Source organism: Heliangelus exortis, chromosome 18, assembly GCF_036169615.1.
Source record: "Heliangelus exortis chromosome 18, bHelExo1.hap1, whole genome shotgun sequence".
NCBI classification, from domain to species: domain Eukaryota; kingdom Metazoa; phylum Chordata; class Aves; order Apodiformes; family Trochilidae; genus Heliangelus; species Heliangelus exortis.
The window spans coordinates 8255109-8273125 of record NC_092439.1 but is presented as its reverse complement, the minus strand read 5'-3'; the positions used below and the strand labels follow the sequence as shown (position 1 = coordinate 8273125).

The 18017-nt window shown below is 39.8% G+C and overlaps 1 protein-coding gene across 1 annotated transcript; it reads right to left on the bottom strand.

The window, feature by feature from the left end:
• Positions 1 to 228: 228 nt before the first annotated feature.
• DKK3 (dickkopf WNT signaling pathway inhibitor 3) lies at positions 229 to 15905 on the bottom strand. The gene is made up of 7 exons (XM_071762303.1): positions 15582 to 15905; positions 13428 to 13565; positions 12828 to 12911; positions 5267 to 5359; positions 4688 to 4832; positions 2854 to 3010; positions 229 to 719 (listed from the first exon to the last, which is right to left on the bottom strand). The coding sequence occupies exons 1-7, from the start codon at positions 15888 to 15890 to the stop codon at positions 476 to 478; spliced, it is 1170 nt and encodes a 389-aa protein (XP_071618404.1). The 5' UTR covers positions 15891 to 15905; the 3' UTR covers positions 229 to 475.
• Between the last annotated feature and the right edge of the window lie 2112 nt (positions 15906 to 18017).

The window sequence follows — 18017 nt, the reverse complement described above, 5'->3', positions numbered from 1 at the left end:
TCACTGATTGTATTTTCTAATGAAAGAAAAAGAAAAATTGCTTAAAATCAATTACTAACAGTCCAAAGCAGATGGTTCTTACAGCAGAAAAAGAAATTGTTCTCAATATATGTACTCAAAAGTCACTTCTGCGGTTACTAAAAGCTTAAAGCTTATTTTGCACTTGTGTAATTTTTAATGGGTATAAGTACTGATAAGGTTTTCTAATGTACAGGGGGAAAGTACTAATCCAGAAGGAACACTTGATTTATTTCTTGTTTGTCTTTGACAAAAGATTGGTCCAAGGATTTGAATGAATTCAACAGTAATTTGAACAGTAATTTGAACATGCAGATTTGGTGCACAGAGAAGGATGCTTACTGAAGACCTTATTTATTGCACTCTATCCAGCAGTATGTGTTTAGGGTTTACACAAGCAAGACACTAATCAAAAATTTCTAGAAATAGCAAACTAAACTGTCTGGTGTTTGAACTTTCAAATTTCATCTCCCAAAAAGAGGTCATGAGCAGAGTCAGGCTCAGGCTTCAAACCTGCTTGGTTTTCCAGACTTTCTAATTCTTTACGCACTTCCTGTATGACACTGCTTTCCTCGTAGTCGGAAAGAATATCTCTGGGTATCAAGCTGAGAAATGGCATCTCATCCATGGTTAAGGGATCTTCTTTTTCATTATTCCTGGTTTCATTGGCAGATGCTTGACACACAGATGTAGTGCTGTGGCTGTTGGAATAAGAGACATCAGGTCACACAGTACATCTTTTTCACATTCTTTTGCTATTGTCTTAGTATTCTTTCTTTGCTTCTCACATGAAGGCATGTTAAGTGCATAATGCTGTCAGATCTACCATAGCTGATTTCAAACAACTCATTTTTTACATGTTTGAAATGACAGCTGGAGAGTTAAAAATTAAATTTCCACATAGAGACCTAGAACAAAGATGCTAATAACAAAAAATGTTTGATATTGGGACACAAGATGGCAGTGGACTTCAGCACAATGTGTCCCTTCTACCTCCAAGCAATCAGTGATTAGTCATAATGTCAAGTTAAGAAACATTATACTCTGGCTTTAAAAAAAAATGCCATCAAGCTGCAGAATTGAGAAAACTGAGCATTATATATTTGGTTCTAAATTGGATACTGTAATGACAGTATTTGCTGCTTTGTTTTGAAAAGTGGCATCAGTTGCCTGCAGAGAAACAGCTCACATTTATCATAGGAATTTTAACAGGGAACAAGAGTGGCTTAGATTTGTTCATGGGAGGTAGGGGAGCAGAACTTGATCGTGGTGCATCTTCTTTCTGCATTTCATGGGACAGGACAGGGCTACAGGTCTCCATGACAAGAGTGTAAGATGACCACTGCTTTTGCCAGGCACCCCTTAGCAACTGCTTAAAGCTACAGCCTCTTTCACTTGAAACAAGGGATAAATGAACTAAAGATGAAGCCAATTTTGTGTTCATTTTGAATTCTTGAATGTTCTGCTTTATTGGAATTCTACAACTTCCATTGTTGTAGACCAACATTGGCAGACTCTAGGATATAATCTGACAGTTTCAGGGTTTATCACTCACTAATAGTATTTAGCCAAAGGCCTTTTCAAGCGCAGATGAGCTGTTTTCTTTTCATAAAAAAAATTACCAGAATCATCAAATTCACCATACGAGTTCATGGAAGGACTTTACTGTCCATGCAAGTCATGGCTATGTAGTATGCCCAGGATTGCTGCATTAGTGATAACCCTAAACAGGCATAATTCTTGTTGCAATAGCTGGACAGTTCAGTTACATTCACACTGTAATTAATTTCTGTGTTTCTATATCCTCATCTGAAATGTTTTCCTTCTTACTAGATGTGACTTTTGCTGTCTTAGGTTCCCTGAGGTTAATGGTACTTGCACAGAAACTGAAAGTTTGGTGTTTAAAGGATGGGATCAACTCTGCTTTCTTCCTTAGATCACATTTGTGAAATAAAACCTTATCCAGTTACTTTTAATGAAAAAAAGTGGAAACATTTGGACGCAGATGAGAAAAGAAAAACTAATCTAAATCTCTATTACAGCTGTGATAATACAATGAAAATGGTAGTGTAGGAACAAACTTGGAAAGCTTATTTCATAGATAACATTTTTAAAAAAATGTTTCAGTGTAAAACTAAAATCTAATTCAAGTGAAATTGTTGATAATGCAACAACTGTTCTTGTAATGAATGATTAAAGGCATGATACATGAAAAGTTCTAGCTTCTAGCCCACAATAGAGTCAGATGCTTCTTACTACATGAAACATGAAACTTGATACTGAAGAAGTCCATACTATGAAGTGTTTCAAGTCTGAACAGCAAATCTTAGGGAAACTGGATTCTCAGGTTTGTTTGAATATAAAGGAAAGTGCAAGCGAAGAGATGTTGTCTTTGTTTTTTTTTTTCTTGTGATAGAAGTGACCTGTAAAACCAATCAGTAGTACAGGAACATGGCTGTTGATACCTACTGCATGTATTAAAATGTCTTCAATGTCTTACAACTGAAAGCAGATAAAACATCTAGCAGAAGCCAAATCTAACATAGAAAGTTGGTGGACAAGAGTTGTGTGTAGAGAATTAAACTGGAATGTTACATCCCAACAGCTCGTAGTACTTTCTGATTGATTAAAAAGCAGTACCAGCCTGATTTAATTTAATTCACTCCAGAGTAAGGTGTTGCCAGACTCAATTATGCACATCTATGTGGGACAAAGCAGTAAGTTTAAGAAATGCTACTGATGAGAAAAGCCATCAAAGTGCTTTCTAGTGTGGAAGAATCTGAAGAAACCCCTCACCAGTTTCAAGCAGCTTGTTTGCCCCATTTCTATCTTTACCTCTGAGGCTGGCAGATCAAGCCACTTGCACATGGGCATCGCTCAAGCACACCATCAGGCTCCAGTTCCCAGGTAATCAGGTTGAGAAGTCTGTTTGAAGGATCATGGCAGGGTTCACCTTCTTCAGGTAATGGAGTGCACACAGGAAACAGTAGATCTGCATACCAAAGTTAATTTTATGAGAAGTCATTAACTGTCTGCTAAACTCAGATGACCTAATCTATAAGTCTGTATGCAAGGCACAAAAAGACAGACTTGCTCTCCTTTCAAGTCTGTTTAGATGTTAGGGAGCCATAGCAATGTTATTTCTGCTAGGTGGGAGTAAGGTATTTGAAGTTTATGTGTGATGACCAAGATCTGCTCCTGATTCTTCACTACTGTCAACATAATAGTGCTGCACAACTCCATCCCTTGGAGGTTTCAAAGACTTACAAAACCAAGACAACTAACATTACAGTGAATACTTTCAAATGTATAGCATCAATAGTTTAAATCCAAATAGATAAACAGCTGTATTTTAGAACTCTTCTTTCCTGTTTCTTCTATTTCTTTGCAGAGGTTACAAATACAGAGACTTAAATAATGAGGCTGCAAGAACTACTACCCAGCCATTTAATATGTTATAGTAATTATACAACAGGCAAAGCTGTCTGGCTTGGCATCCTTGCTTATGCACAGTGCTGAATTTCATCCTGTGTAAGAAACTATTTAGAAGGATGTCTTTTGGGTTTTCTGATGCTACTAACTTCGAGTGTCATTATTGAATTCAGCTCTTCCAAATGTTCCTGTCAAACTTCCCTTCCTTGTCATGATTCACCTAATTTTTTAAAATTTTTTTTGTGGTCTGGCCAAATAATATATATGAAGAATTCACAATTTAAGTTTTCCTAACTCAAAAATAGATTATATCTTAAGCAGCAAATGTTCCAAAGTTTAATAATTTTTTTTATAAAAAATACACATATAAAGATAAATGGTGTTTTAGCTTTCTCCTTTGTTTTCCTGAAATGCCCTAGCAGCCTGATCTGTCAGCAGGGTGACAGTGGGACAGGCAACCAACTATCTTGCTCATAGCAAGGTCCAGGGGAAAAAAACTATCTAGGGAAGTATCTACCTGGTGTAGAAAGATGACTGTAATTGTATCCCATCACTACAAAATTAAGGTGAACTACACTATAAGTAGTGAAGAACTAGTTGGCATAAAGCAGTTGAATGTGGACCAGGAATATTTAGAATTGGTTTCAGACCTGATACCTTCTCCTCCACTCTAAATCAAGTGTCACTTCCCATGTCGACTGGCAACCTAATCTGGAACATCATTCCTCTACCTATCCTGGCTGTGTGGTCAATATTGTGTATTGTGGTGCCCTGGAAGGCTTATATAAAACTCAAGAGTATGAAATGTATCTGTGGTCTGATTCTGACAGTCTGCTTGCTGATATGAATGAGAAACCACTTTCAGTAATCTCATCAATTTCTACTGTATAATTTTGGTTCTCTTATTTTTGCTCCACTGGGTGAAAATCTGACACAGTGCCCTGCTACTTTTTAAAATCTGAGACTCTCCATAAGAAACAGCAGATTTTTGTGATTCTCATGCTGGTCCCATCTCTAGCTTTCAAAAGGCTTTTCTTTCACTGTTATCCACCCCTATCAGATTCATTTCTTGCTCCTAATTCTATTAAAGTTCTATAATGCAGTTAACACAATGTGCTCCAAGGGAGAATGACCTATTGATTCTGTGGAGATTGAACTACTTCACCTAGGCAAAAGAGGTAAGTATTAACATTCCTGTATTATAAAATCAATAGAATAAGAAGCAAAGCCTCTGTACCTTTCTGAAAAGCACAGCACATTCCAGGGTTGCAGTCATGTTGGTTCTCACAAATGGTGCCGTTCTCTCCTTTTGAAGTGTATTTCCTGCACTGGCCCCACACGCAGAGCTGTTCTCCACAGCATTCAACATCCCGTGAGCAACGCTTGCAAATGGAAAAAGCACATGACACAGTCCCTCTAGCACTAACTGCATGTATCAACACACAGCTGAACAAAGAATTAGACTCCCGTCCTGAAGTCAGATGCATGTATGTGCCTTAAATATATGCCTGTCATACTTCCACTGTTCCAAAAGAACTGCTTAGGTTCTCAGCTTCAGGCACACATAGAGCTTCTTGCCAGACAGGAACCCCCACAGCTGAGTAACAGCACTTTCTATAATATTAGACTTTCAACCTTATAAAACCTGAATTCTTATTTCAGCATTTACATGAAAACTTAGCAGCAGCCATGATATGAATTTCAGGACAGGCTTTTGCAATCAGGGAAAACAAAAATTAATTTTGACAAAATTAATTTGCTGACATCAGCAACAGCAACATATATTGAGTTTCTACAGATCTCATTCAGGACTTACTGTATGCTGGGTTTTACAGAGCTGACACTTGTATTCAAAGGTGGAGAACTGGCAGTATTTCCCTGTTTCACAGTCTTCATCAATGATACATTCCTGCAGAAAAGGATAAAAGTGTAATTTTCCACTGTGTGACAGAAATCCATACCTCTTCTGGTCTCAATTGATTACATTTCCTATTTGGGAATCAAGAAAAAAGATTGCTTTGGTTCTTCATACAAACACAGTTCTGTAATAGAACAATGCTATCTCCCTGGCATACCTAAATGTTATGGCCTCAAAATGTTAGGTGGTTTCACTTCTTCTATGAATATGAATACCAGCATTCTCAACAAGAAAATTATTTTCTTGTTATGCAGATTTATTGGGTTTGCATGGCAAGGTTTTGGAAGTAGAGGTGCTACAGGGATGGACTCTGTAGAAGCTTTCCCCGTGTCTGATAAAGCCAATGGCAGATGGCTCCAAGATGGACCCACCACTTGCCAAGGTTGAGCCCATCAGTGTTGGTAGTAGCACCCCTTTGGTAGCATACTTAACAAAGGTAAAAAAAAAACAAACTTGTGCAGAGAGGGGCACAGAAATGAACACAGTACTCAAGGTGCAGCCTCACCATGTACAGTGACATTATCATTTCTCTTCTCCTGCTGGCCAAACCATTTCCTGATCCAAAACAGGATGTTGCTGGCCTTCTTGGCCATCTGTAATGTTTTCAAACAGTTTCTGACTATCCAAATAACCCATGCAGTCTAGGGCCTGATTTTTTTCAAGACAATGACATGATAATCAGGTGGTATGCTTATAAATAAGAAGCAGTCATTTCAGCTATTTTGAGACATTACTGTTACCAGACCTAGGCTGCTATAAATTATACTGGTTTTGCAACTTCATTGTTCCAGTAAAGAGTATGTTCTGCTTGTTTGCTTTTGTGTTGCTACATAATCAGGTGGATCAAAATCCAAATGTTACACGGTCTGTTTGTGGTTCTGTGGTTCCAAGTTAGCACACAATCACTTCCCTTCTCAGCAGCCATGCTCTTTCTGGTGAATCTTCTGCCTGTAGTTTTGTCAGCTTCTTTTTTGAATCCCTCTGTATAAACCATACTCAGAATAAACTATACTGTTTCACTTCTGTTCCATCCACTTCCAGGCAAATAGCCAGGTCTCAATACAGTCAGTTTTTCCAACTGTCCCTTTCCACAGAGGAGAAATCTTGCCATAAGCATTTTTAAGTTCATGGAATAAATCTCTCGAGCTCTAAAACCACCTAACACCAGAAGCTGCAATTCTCCAGTCATGCCTCCTCTTGCATTTATGATTCCCTGCCAAAAAATATTCCCCCGAACTCCTAACTGATTTGTGTCCCACCAGCTCAGACTTCCAGTTTTATGAGGGTTTTCAGTCAGGGAAAAAATGCCTTCACCATTTTATTCCTGGCATGAAAAAGTCGTCTTTTTATATGCTTTCTGTGAAATTTTGTGCCACATTCTGAACCAACTTCCTTAGTATTATAATTCACAGGCAATGCAGAACACAGTGATGCTTATACACACAGATAAGTAACTGTTTATAATTCTAATCTCTTTTTTTTTCCTTCCCTCTCATGTAGGCTACAGACCTATTCTAATTAAGCTACCTTGAAACACAACAGTTGCTGGACAAAGTGTTAAAAGCAAACCTAAACATCTTAATCAGCTGCCATGGATTCTGAATAAACCATTTCCCTCTGTAATCCTTCAAATTAAGTTATTTCTCAGAATATTTTGTCTTAGCTGGAGTAAGAGTGTGCAAACTGAGGAGAGGGGTTGCTAGCTTCTGACATGCAGCAAAGCATCCAAGTTGAGCAGATAAAGACAGTATTACCTACATTTGTAATCCTGTACTTCTCTGAAATCCATAACAATGTTATGCCAGTAAATTTAGTTAAATGTTAATTTTAAGGAAAATGCTGTTTGAATAACGCAGCATGAAAGCAGGATTGCCTGTTTATTAGTGAGTATGCCATAAACAACAGAAACCAGGATGGAGAATAGCATGCTATGTACCTGTAAGTACATATTCTGTACTTGCAGACTGTTTTTATAATATTGTACTCTGCAACACCTGAAAGCAATTTGAGGGTTAAGATCTGTTCCAAAACCAACAGGAAAAAAACCACTGAAACTCATGGAAAAGGTTCCCCACACTATGAGACTGCTAAAATAAACTTCAGTTTTCTTGTCTTTGGAAGATTATGCCAAGATAGTGTTTTCTTTCCTAAAGAACAGTTAGTCTCCACACTTGAGACTGAAGAAGTGATTGATACAGTGATGGTGAAGTATGGTAGTACAACTACCAGAAAACTGAAACAGTGTGTGAGAGGGCACCGCACAGGAATGTACAGGTGAGAACTGGTGTAACAAGTTTTGACAGGAGAACTTCTCTTCTGGGTCAACGTTTATATGTATGTGGAAGGGCACAAATGAGATAAAGTCACTTTTTCAATGTGTTACAACAATGTTCACACTCCACCCAACACACTCACAGTAATCATATAAAGATACAGATTTCACATAATCAGGGGCCTGAGTCCTGGCATCTCTCCTCTCTACAATTGGCAGCTACAAAGTTTCCATGATTCACTACCAAAGTATGTAAATTTTGAAAATGTATAAAAACAAAACAACACAGAGTAGCTGTACACAGCAAGGATGCAAAACAGCTGTGCAAAATGAAAAACAATTCAAAACCAGACTTCTGTACATAACAGCTGCTTGATAAGCTTTATCACTAAATTAAGAGTAGCACTCTGAGAATAAGACACCAACCCATGCACAATCCCTCACAGAACCTACTTCAAACCCTGAATGTTACATGCTTTGTTCTTATGTTTTTTGTTAGTTTACAGTTTCAACAGGTTTATTTACTGCTTCAGGTGTCAGCCAAAGACAATAATACTAGAAGAGAAATACATGGGTAAGAATTAATCTACAGCAGATGGAATAAAATGTCTCCAGCATTTGAGGATTTTGAGAACAGATGATATGAATGATGATGAACAGTCTGCCTGAGGATGGAGTAGGCATCGGGGTTGTAGATGCTTACTTTCTGAGGCTTCTTCCAGACCTACTCTTTGGAGAATTTCTTGGGATTACAATACAGCCTTTTTCTTTGTTTTTTTCCTTTAATTTAATTCTCTGTTACGGATGCAGAGGATATCAACAACATGAGATGATGACTACTCATGAATATTCATTCCATTTCTTAAACAAACATCAACGAAGAAGAAATTTAAAAGGGTCTTCAGCATACTATATATGTCCTTCCAAAAAGGAATGTTTTACATATTATTACAGATTTTTGCAGTGCATGAAGTTGAAGACAAACACCTACTAGGGAGCAAAAACCTCCACTTGCTGATGGCTAGGAAATATTTTCACACAGACAGACCACTGAAGTTCCCCGTTGCCAGACACGATGGTGTCAACCTCTCTACATTCTGTAAGATACTTCTTCGTCCCCCTGGGATAAGTAGACTTTCTGAAGGAACAAGTTTGAGGGATTTCTCATGTGATACAAATTCACAGAACAGGCTCTGAGTAATTTTCACACAGAATAGCAAGTAAACAAATGCAAAATGCCCTCCCAGCCCTGTGTGTCTTTTAGCCAATTATGCTATGTTACAATATATTACTAACTGGAAGGGAGAAGTGGAGTTGTTATTAAGGTAAGAATCAGGACAGGTAGAAAAGTTAGAGGGGTGTTCTTTCTGCAAGATGCAGTGGTGAACAACCACAATTTGGCAGCAAACACATTCACTAGCTTGGTATTTTTGAGTACGAGTTATCAAAGTGACTCAGTCCTTCAAAAAGGCCAGGAACTCTGCAGAAGATGCCAAAATGCTGTTTTCAAGTGAGATGGGAGGAAGGAGAAAGAGATGTGCTTCTCAAGGGGAAAGATTTGAAGCCACCATTCTACAGTGCTTTCTTCCTCACATCTGTCAGTCTTTGATGAAACAGAATTGAACAGAAACAGACTTCAATTCACCACTTTCCTTCAATTTCCATGGCTGACTTTAGCAAATGGTAGTAAAAAACACCATCATGCTGGACTAGCAGCATCTCACACCTCTTCCTGACCATAAACAACTGCACAGAAGCCAAGCTATGTAATCAAAATCAGTGGAAAAAAATTCTCTTTTGCCTTAAAGCTTTTCCTCTCATGATCAATTTTGCTACTTGGGTATGACCAGAGAAAAGAAACATTGCTGATTCTCTTGACTGTATCCGTTACCTTACAGAGAAGGTAAAAAAAGTTTGATTTCTCTTACGATAATAGGTAGCTCTAGTAGAGGCAGAAAACAAAAGCATGTTACAAATCACCAACTGGGACTCAATCCTTAAAAGACATTTGGACAGCCTTGGCTCCCTAAACTCAACATGTTGCATGTGTGAAGACTGAATCAAGACCAGAAAAAAGGTAAACATCCACTCTTTGAATTACTACTCCCTCACCACAGCTTGTCTGCAGAATATGAAAACAAGGAAGAAGCTGATAACTGAACATGAGGCAGACCTCCCCAAAGATGAAAAGCCAGAATTTATTTCCACAACTAACAAGAATGCTATAACCTTTAGAAGCAGTGCATGGCTCTCAGGTGGACAAGGATGAAGCAATGGGCGAACACTGAGAGAAAATCTACTTTGCAGCCTTCTGAAGATAAACTTACTGGTTTACTGTTGTGTTTTTACTAAAACCATCACCTAGAATATTGAATCAACTCGAAGTACTATTACTATGTTACAATAACAGCTTATTTTTGTGAGGAGAAATTCATTCCAAGAAAAATCTTCTCCTTTCAATATCTAACTACTCAAATGGTAACAATCTAGGTCAATAAAAGTGGTGAGGCAATTCATCAGCCACCTTGATTTTGCATAAAAATATTCTATTTCTTTGGCGTTTAACTGAAATAAAAATACCACATGATAGCATACAAAGGTCTGGCACAACCTGAATTACTAATGAGGAATGTTACTTTCAAAATGTCAGTTGGTTCTATATAGTTTTGTTTTCCTAACTTTACAGAAAAAAAACCCACAGAAAAGGGAAGAAAAAGCTAGAAAAATAGGAAATAAATATTAAAGGAATCCTAGTCACTCCATTTTATTTTTTTAATTGCCAGCAAAGTAAATTTATTTGAGTTACTTCAGACTCCCACTGATACAAACTACAGCAGAATTTGGTACCTTTAATTAGGAGTAACACCTCTGCTGTTGCACCAGTTATTTGCCTGTAAATCCAAGCCACTGTTTAAAACAGAAAATGTGATAATGATCTGCGTTCTCTGACCTTTGGTTGCTGTGTTTTGAGCAGAACACCTGCCTGGTTTGCCTCACCTCTCAGCAAACGGCACCTTGTCTCTCTTCATTCTGATAAGGTCTAGCAGCAGTTTACACCTGCTTGTTTGTTCAGGGTCACTAAAAATGGTATCTGAGTCCAGGGAAACTGCGGTCTCCATTTTCTCCACATCATGGTCATTGCAACACTACAGTATTACAAAACCATATTACGTTTGTACACACTGCCAATTCCTGATTCTCTGTGTGGATCTGTACCTTTCTACACAGCATCCACTCTGGGAAAGCAAGCCAGCTCAGAATGGACAGCACCGACCAAGTCAGTAAATACAGAAGCAGACACTGAGCTGGGTTACACACATCTCAGCTGGCAATTAGAGATATCTCCCATCATCTTCCTCAAAGGAGTTTCTTCATCCAAGATCAGAGGCAACACATGCTTTTTAAACTCCTTACATCTGGTCTTTCCATTCATTTTGTGGTGATACTCCAGCAAACATCAGACAACCAGTAAAATCTTTGGTCTTAGATACACTATGACTGACAGTAGGGCCACGAGATAAATTAAATCTCTTAATAGCTTTTGCATCACTAAGAAGCATATGCTGCTTATGGAGTTAGATATGAATACTCATGGCTATGTGCACACTCGATCACCCTTTTCATACAAGAAGTGCACGTCCCTTGCTCTGCAAGATTAATAACTTAAAAGTATTCCAGATTAAGAAGGGCAACACAAAATACTAATTGCAAAGTTTTTCTCATATTTGGCTACATCCTCTTCCCCTTTGCATCCTTCTTCACATCATTTCCTACACTAACAAATACAAGCTACTTGTCCTGATGAGCTATTGTCCCTTCCCCCCAGATTCATATTCTACATTGTTAAGACTGAAACTGAAAAGGGGGAAAAAAAGCCACAGTAGGGATTTGTTTCTTTCAAAAAAAAAAACCCACAGGTATTCAGTTCTCTCAGGATCATTATCAGAATGTTTTTTTAACTAAGTAGGCTCGAAAAGTTTATCACCTACCCTCAGTTTGCATGACTACTTCAGATATTTTTCAGAAGATTAAGTGTAGACTATGAGCAGCTTGCAAGCATCAGACATTTTAGGAAACTCAAAAATAATCAAAAGGGAAAATTACATATCATGGTGCCTTGGAGAGGTTGTGGCAGAGACTAAAAGAACCAAGGGCGGATTTGTTATGGAAAAGCAATAGCTTTTCTTGTGTAAGATATGCTATAACTGTAAGAATCTATTCAAATTACTGTTTAATACATGAACCTGACAAACAGTGACACAGTTCATTAAGACCTCTCAGTTCTCTCCTGGGACATTGACTAGTGTAAGGCCAGCATATTCTGAGTGCAGATGAGAAGAAATGCAATCAATCTTTGTGCAGCAAGTCTTACCAGTACCAATTTTGTTCCCTTTTATTTTTCATGCTTTCTTTTCATTGCTTAGGCTACTATATCACAATTGAAATAGTACTTGTGAACAAGCCAGGAAACATTTTTATTTTTGTATGGCAACGCAGAGTGCTTGTTACTTTATCTGTGCTATATACTTGAACTTACTACTGGAATTACTCTATTGATTTGCAAGCTAAGTAATATTCCCCTGAGAAGTAAACTAGAGAATATTGGAGCCTTAAACTCAGGAGCAAGTGAATGTAAAATACAGACATAAAAACATGCACATCCAGCTGCCACTTACCTCTCTTTGGCCTCTTTAAAGATACAAGACTGTTGGATCAAAGCCTGACAACTATGCTGGTGACTGTTAGTCCTTGATGACATTTGAGAAAATTAATGCTAGTCTGGGAAGGTAAATGGCACCTCCAAATAATGCAACACCTCTAAAGAACTGTATTACATTGCCAGAAATGGCAAGCAGCCCAATCCCTCTTCTAAAGACTTAAAATACTGATAGTTTTCTGGACAACAAAATACTGTCAAGTGATACTGTCAAGTGAGCCATCCAATAACAAAGGTTACAGTCTAAAGAGAGTACTTCTGTAATGCAAACCCAGGAAGAAATACTATCTGAGGGAAAAATGGGAGGGAAAGATTATGCCTTATGCTTCAGCTTTTTGAATGCTTACCCCTAATGGTTTCATATGTTTTCAATCATTCAGAAATTCCACTGGGTGAACAATATCACCTCCTTCTGCATGATGAGCCCAAAGCATTTGTTTAATTTTCAAAAGGAAAAAGTGTTCACTTACATGATTTCTTTTGTTTTCTCCATCCTTTATAGATGTAATAACTGTCTCAGAAAAAATTGTTGATCCAGTTTTGTTATCTGTAACCTGGTAGAGCAAAAGATGGAAAAAAAACACCAAACTACATTTTTAATTAATCTTTTGTTACTCTCCATCCTGCAATAATAAATTTCTGCAATATTTAACCCACTCCTTCCTTTTTTTTTGTCATCCTGCTGTCACTTATATAAAATCCTAATCTGGGGGGGGGAAGTTGATGACAAAGCTATCTCCTTATTAATTTAAAATGTCACTGTAATGAAGCTAACTGAGTAGGAGATGCTAATTCTTTTATGACCCATGTAATAGGTGTATCTGTTATATTTTCAGCAGGAACTTTTTACAAAAGTAAATTATTATTCCACATTAAGCTTTTATGACATGTGCTTCTACACAGTAATTAGGCAAGCAAATAAGATACAGTAAAACCCCACAGTAATCACCATCAGGGAAGTTTACGCTCCAAATTATCTGATTTCTCACAAAACCATGAAAAATAGTGGGGGGTTTTTGAAGAATAGGTTGTGTAAGAGCCAGCAGCTTGCTATATATGTTTTCTCATACCTTATCGACTTCTTGATGAGTCTGAACAGTTTTATTACCAATTCTGGTTTCCATGTTGGACTCATTATGGTAGTTGGGAGGCAAGTTTTCATAATTTACTTCTGATAGTTTTTTTGCCCCTTCCTCTTCAGCTTCCATCTGCCAAATTAAAAACAATCAACAAAGAAACCGTGAAAACTAGCAAAAAGTACACAGAAGTAAAAAAGCAACACTTCTTGTGCAGCCCTCAGTAACATCCTGTTAAATTACTTGATGCTGTTTGTACAGATCCCCCAGTATGGGAACACTTATTCAGCTGTTTTAATGGACTAGAGAAACACTGGAGGGCTAAACCCTTGAGCTCTGGGCCATTTAAGCCAAATCCAGTCCCTGTGAGGAAAAACTGTGCAAAAACTAGTGACAATCTGGTATCTGCACAGGCTGGTGCCAGTCAAAAGCCTATCTTTCTATTTTTCCCAGAAAACCACTACGCACTTCAGACAGACTCTCATCTGACAAAGAAGAGAAAATATTCTGGCAGATCAGTGAGCCGTAGCCAAGGCCTCTTGAAGCCAACAGAAGCAGTCCTGTAGATCAGCGTTCACACCTCCAGAATTTCATTCGCTATTTCAGTTCCCGCCATCTTTGCCAGATGAAGACTCAACACAGAAAAGGTGTGCTCTCTGAATCAGAAAACAGTAAGCTCAGCAAAAAGGCAGCAGTATCATAAAGGACACAAACTCTGAATAAGTTGTGTTCCTTAGTCATCTGCAACTGCTTTAACTGCTTTAACATTTGCAACTGCTTTTAACAGAGCTAGGAGGCCACAGGTTCAGCCAGGCTGAACTACTGAATTTTTCCCAAGACAAAATTTCTCTTTCTGGTGTGCCTGTTTATTTTAAATGACAGCTGCAAACCTCTTTAAGCATAAAGCATTTATCTGCTAAGATGCAGCTCTGACAACCTACATTTTGTGCTGTAAACAGACCATTCCTAAATCCAGAACTGACTATAAGAACTAACAGGCAGAATTTCTGTCTACATCTACAGCATATTTTCAACATTTTAAAGAATATTTTTTAAAAATTAGTTTGTCTCAGTGGGTTAGCAATATAAATTAAGTAGATAACAGAGGTATATTTCAGCAACTGTTCAGATGACAGTAGTAGTCCAGAAATTATCTAATTATGGTGAACAAAGATCTGTTTCCCCAGTGGATGGTCAGTATAAGTTGTATTTTATGTATTTTTTAATAAGTGAAAACAAAACTTAGAAAGAATACTGTTAACATGAAGGGGGAAATAAGTCGAATTAAGTAGGGGAATGCAGGAAAAAGGTCTTTTGAGTGGTACAAGACAACGGCTCAGGGTCTTGACTCAGTTCCTGGCTCTGAAACAGGTCCGGGGCGATTCTGGGCAAAAAAAAATTGAGATCAAGACACATCTACAGCAAGATGCTTCTTCACGAGTGTTTTCAGGACTCTCTTACACCTCTGAATACTGGTTTGGGATAACCTTTTGTGTCTTAGTTCCAGCGGTACACAGACAATAAATTAACTCCCCAAGGGGAGGATCCCCTTGCCACCTACTGTTATTTTCTTACTTCAGGATTCAGACGGGATATTTGCCTGCCTTTTTGCCTCACTATCTTCCTTGCCTGACTTTCTGGAAGACGGTGACTTCCCAGAGCCGCAGTGCCCACACACGGCGAACCCGGGGCCGCGCAGCCGCCTCAGGGAGCTGAGGTGGCGTGGGCGATGTGAGGAGAGGGGCGGGAAAGCCGCCGAGAAGAAAGAGCGCCAGAAGCAGAGCAGAGGAGATGCCTTCTGTCGCTGCTACCCTCCCACCTCCCGTCCCCCGGCCTGAGGAGGGCGGCAGCGCAGAGCGGGCTTACGGCGGCGGACACCGAGCTGGAAGGATTTTCGCGGAGATCGCCGCCTCGGGCAGCGTCTCTTAACTCGGGGGGGGTGGGCAGGACGGCCGCCGGGTTTCTTTGTCGCTCCCATCGGCCTGGCCCCGCTGAGGGGACGCGCAGGCGGGTGCTGACAGGAATGGACGAACGCGGGTGAGGGGCTCGCGCCGCGCAGCGCTCCTCGCAGGTGCGGCCCGGCCCGGCCCGGCTGGGTGAGAGGGAAGGGCATCCCCGCCCGCCGGAGCTCCCCTGGCCTTCCCTCACCTCCTGCACCGCGTTGCGCAGCTTGTACTGCGTGTCCTCCATAAGCGCCTCCACTTCCCGCAGCATCTCCCCTAGGCTGGCCGCTCGCCGCCGGCCGCCGCTCCCCGCTGCGGCGCAGCACAGAGCGCCCAGCAGGGCCGCCAGCAGCAGCCATCGCCGTCGAGGCCTCGCTCCCGCTCTCCGCCGCATCCCGGTACCGCTGCTCTCGCCGCTGCCCCTCAACGGTGGGCGCTGGCGGCGTGGAGGTGGGGCGGGAGCGGGCGGCTCCGCAGCGCCGGCCCGGCCCCGCAGCCTCCCGCCGGCCCACATTGGCCTGGCCCGGCCCCCGCCGGCTCCACAGCGTTGGCCCGGCCCCCACAGACCCCCGGAGGAGTCTGCAGCCCTGGGCTTGAGAGGAGCAAGGCGGGGAGAGGGCAGAAAGCCTTTCCCTGGGGAGAGCGGGAAGGACGGAGGCGAGGGAGTCTGAGGCAGGTGGGGAGAGATGCTGAGGTAAAGGAGAAGTGTGAGTTTCCTGGTCACAACTGAGCCCTTATTACTGAGTTTTTTGAACAGGTTTAGTATGAAGAGGATGGCTGCTTGACATCTCCATTAGGTACTTCACTTCGCAGTCTTCATCGAACGCTTAAAAAAGATGTTTTCAGCTCTGAGGATCAGCTAGATCTATGAGAGGTGACACATCCTGCCTCTGGCTGGCCAGCACCCCACTTGCTGACTGTTGTCTTTCAGGCTTTTTTCTAGGAAATTTCAGGCAACATCATCATTTTGTATCTGTGTACGTCTTCCCCAATTTTCACATTATTTTTTGTCTTTGTGCTGCATACACAGAATTTCATGGACAGTTTTTCATGGACAGCTCACTGCACTGGGGCAGTATCATTGTGCCAAGAGAAAACTGACGTATAAGACTAAATTTATTTTGGAGCCTGGCTGAGAGGTAAAGTATTTCTGCAGAAACTACTTAGGTCCTGAAAAATTCCTGCAAGTGCATTACTGCAGTAATCACCTGTATAAAACCCACTGTTACTGGCAGCCAAAGGCAGCTTCAGTCAGCTCTGAATGGCAGTAGAACTGTAGCAAAGAGCAGTGCAGGTGCGATGCCCCCTGCATCCCTAGAGGGAAACCCTCCTCTCTGTTTCCCAGTTCTGTTCCAGAGTTCTGTTCCAGAGTTCTGTTCTGTGCCAAAAAAAGTTTCATTTTGGACACACTATAAATCTTAGCTTATTAGTACAGTAACTTTTTTTTTTTTTTTTTTTTTAAGTGTAGGTCGTTTGGACTACACAATTTAAGCAATAAGGAAGGCTAGGAATTCTCTGGAAAGAATTAATAGTTTAACTATGTTCCATCACACTGCAGGAAGTGTGGCATATGAAGCAATCTTGTACTGGCACATATTCAAACAACGTACTGCTTTTTTCCACCTCCATCTTCATAAATAGGTTTCCAGTTAGCCCACTGCCTCAAATCAGCTTTGTATTATTGACAATATACAAATGACACCTAGGTAAGATTTCAAATTTTTATTTTCTTAACTTTGAGGCAATACATAAGGTTAGATCAGGCACAATGAAAACATTTTTTTGAAAAGATTCAAATGTATTTAGTCATTTGACTCCTGAGGAAGTTAAATAGAATCTACATACTTATTTGCAATATCTTTATAAAATTGGGCCTCAAACCGATTTTCTAAATAATCTAAACATGTCAATGTTGATTACCTAAATACTTTGGAAGTATTTAGGTAAGAAGTATTTAGGTAAAGATGTCAGAGAATATATTTTGCACTATACCCAGTTTTCATAGCTAAGGCACAGCCCAGAGAGCTGATAAGACAAAATAACACAGGTTAAAAGCATTTCTTCCCGTACATGTATATTGCACAAAAAACCTATGTTATTCAAAAACATGCATGACCTTTTTGTCGAGATAAAATTTATTATTGAGCACAAATTTATTTATTTAGAAAGGGCATAAGAAGGTGGAATAATTTTAACCGGAAACATAGTTAGGAAAAACATCCCAGAGATATTACATAAAAAGAATTTGTAAGACTTTGATCACCCTCAATACAAGCTCATTGTGGTGTATTTGAGGCAAAAATAGCCCCCTGTCATGCTGAATGCACTCTTGTCAAAGGCAGACATCATCTGAATCAGTGATTATGGAGAATAGAAGCCACTTTCTGGTTGGATGAGTTTTGAGACAAAAGACCACGTTCCTGAAAACAGTAGGATAGGGAGTTTTGCATGTATGATATATATTTCTCATGTATTGTTTATTCATTTAAAGGCAGTATATAATTATTTTTCTGCGTTTCAAACATCTGTAATTTTGCATGTTCATTTACCAATTAATTGAGTTCTTTTCCTGTTCCAACTATTGTACTGTGAACAATCAATCAATTAGTTAGCTGCAGAAAAAAAAGAATAGCAAGATGTC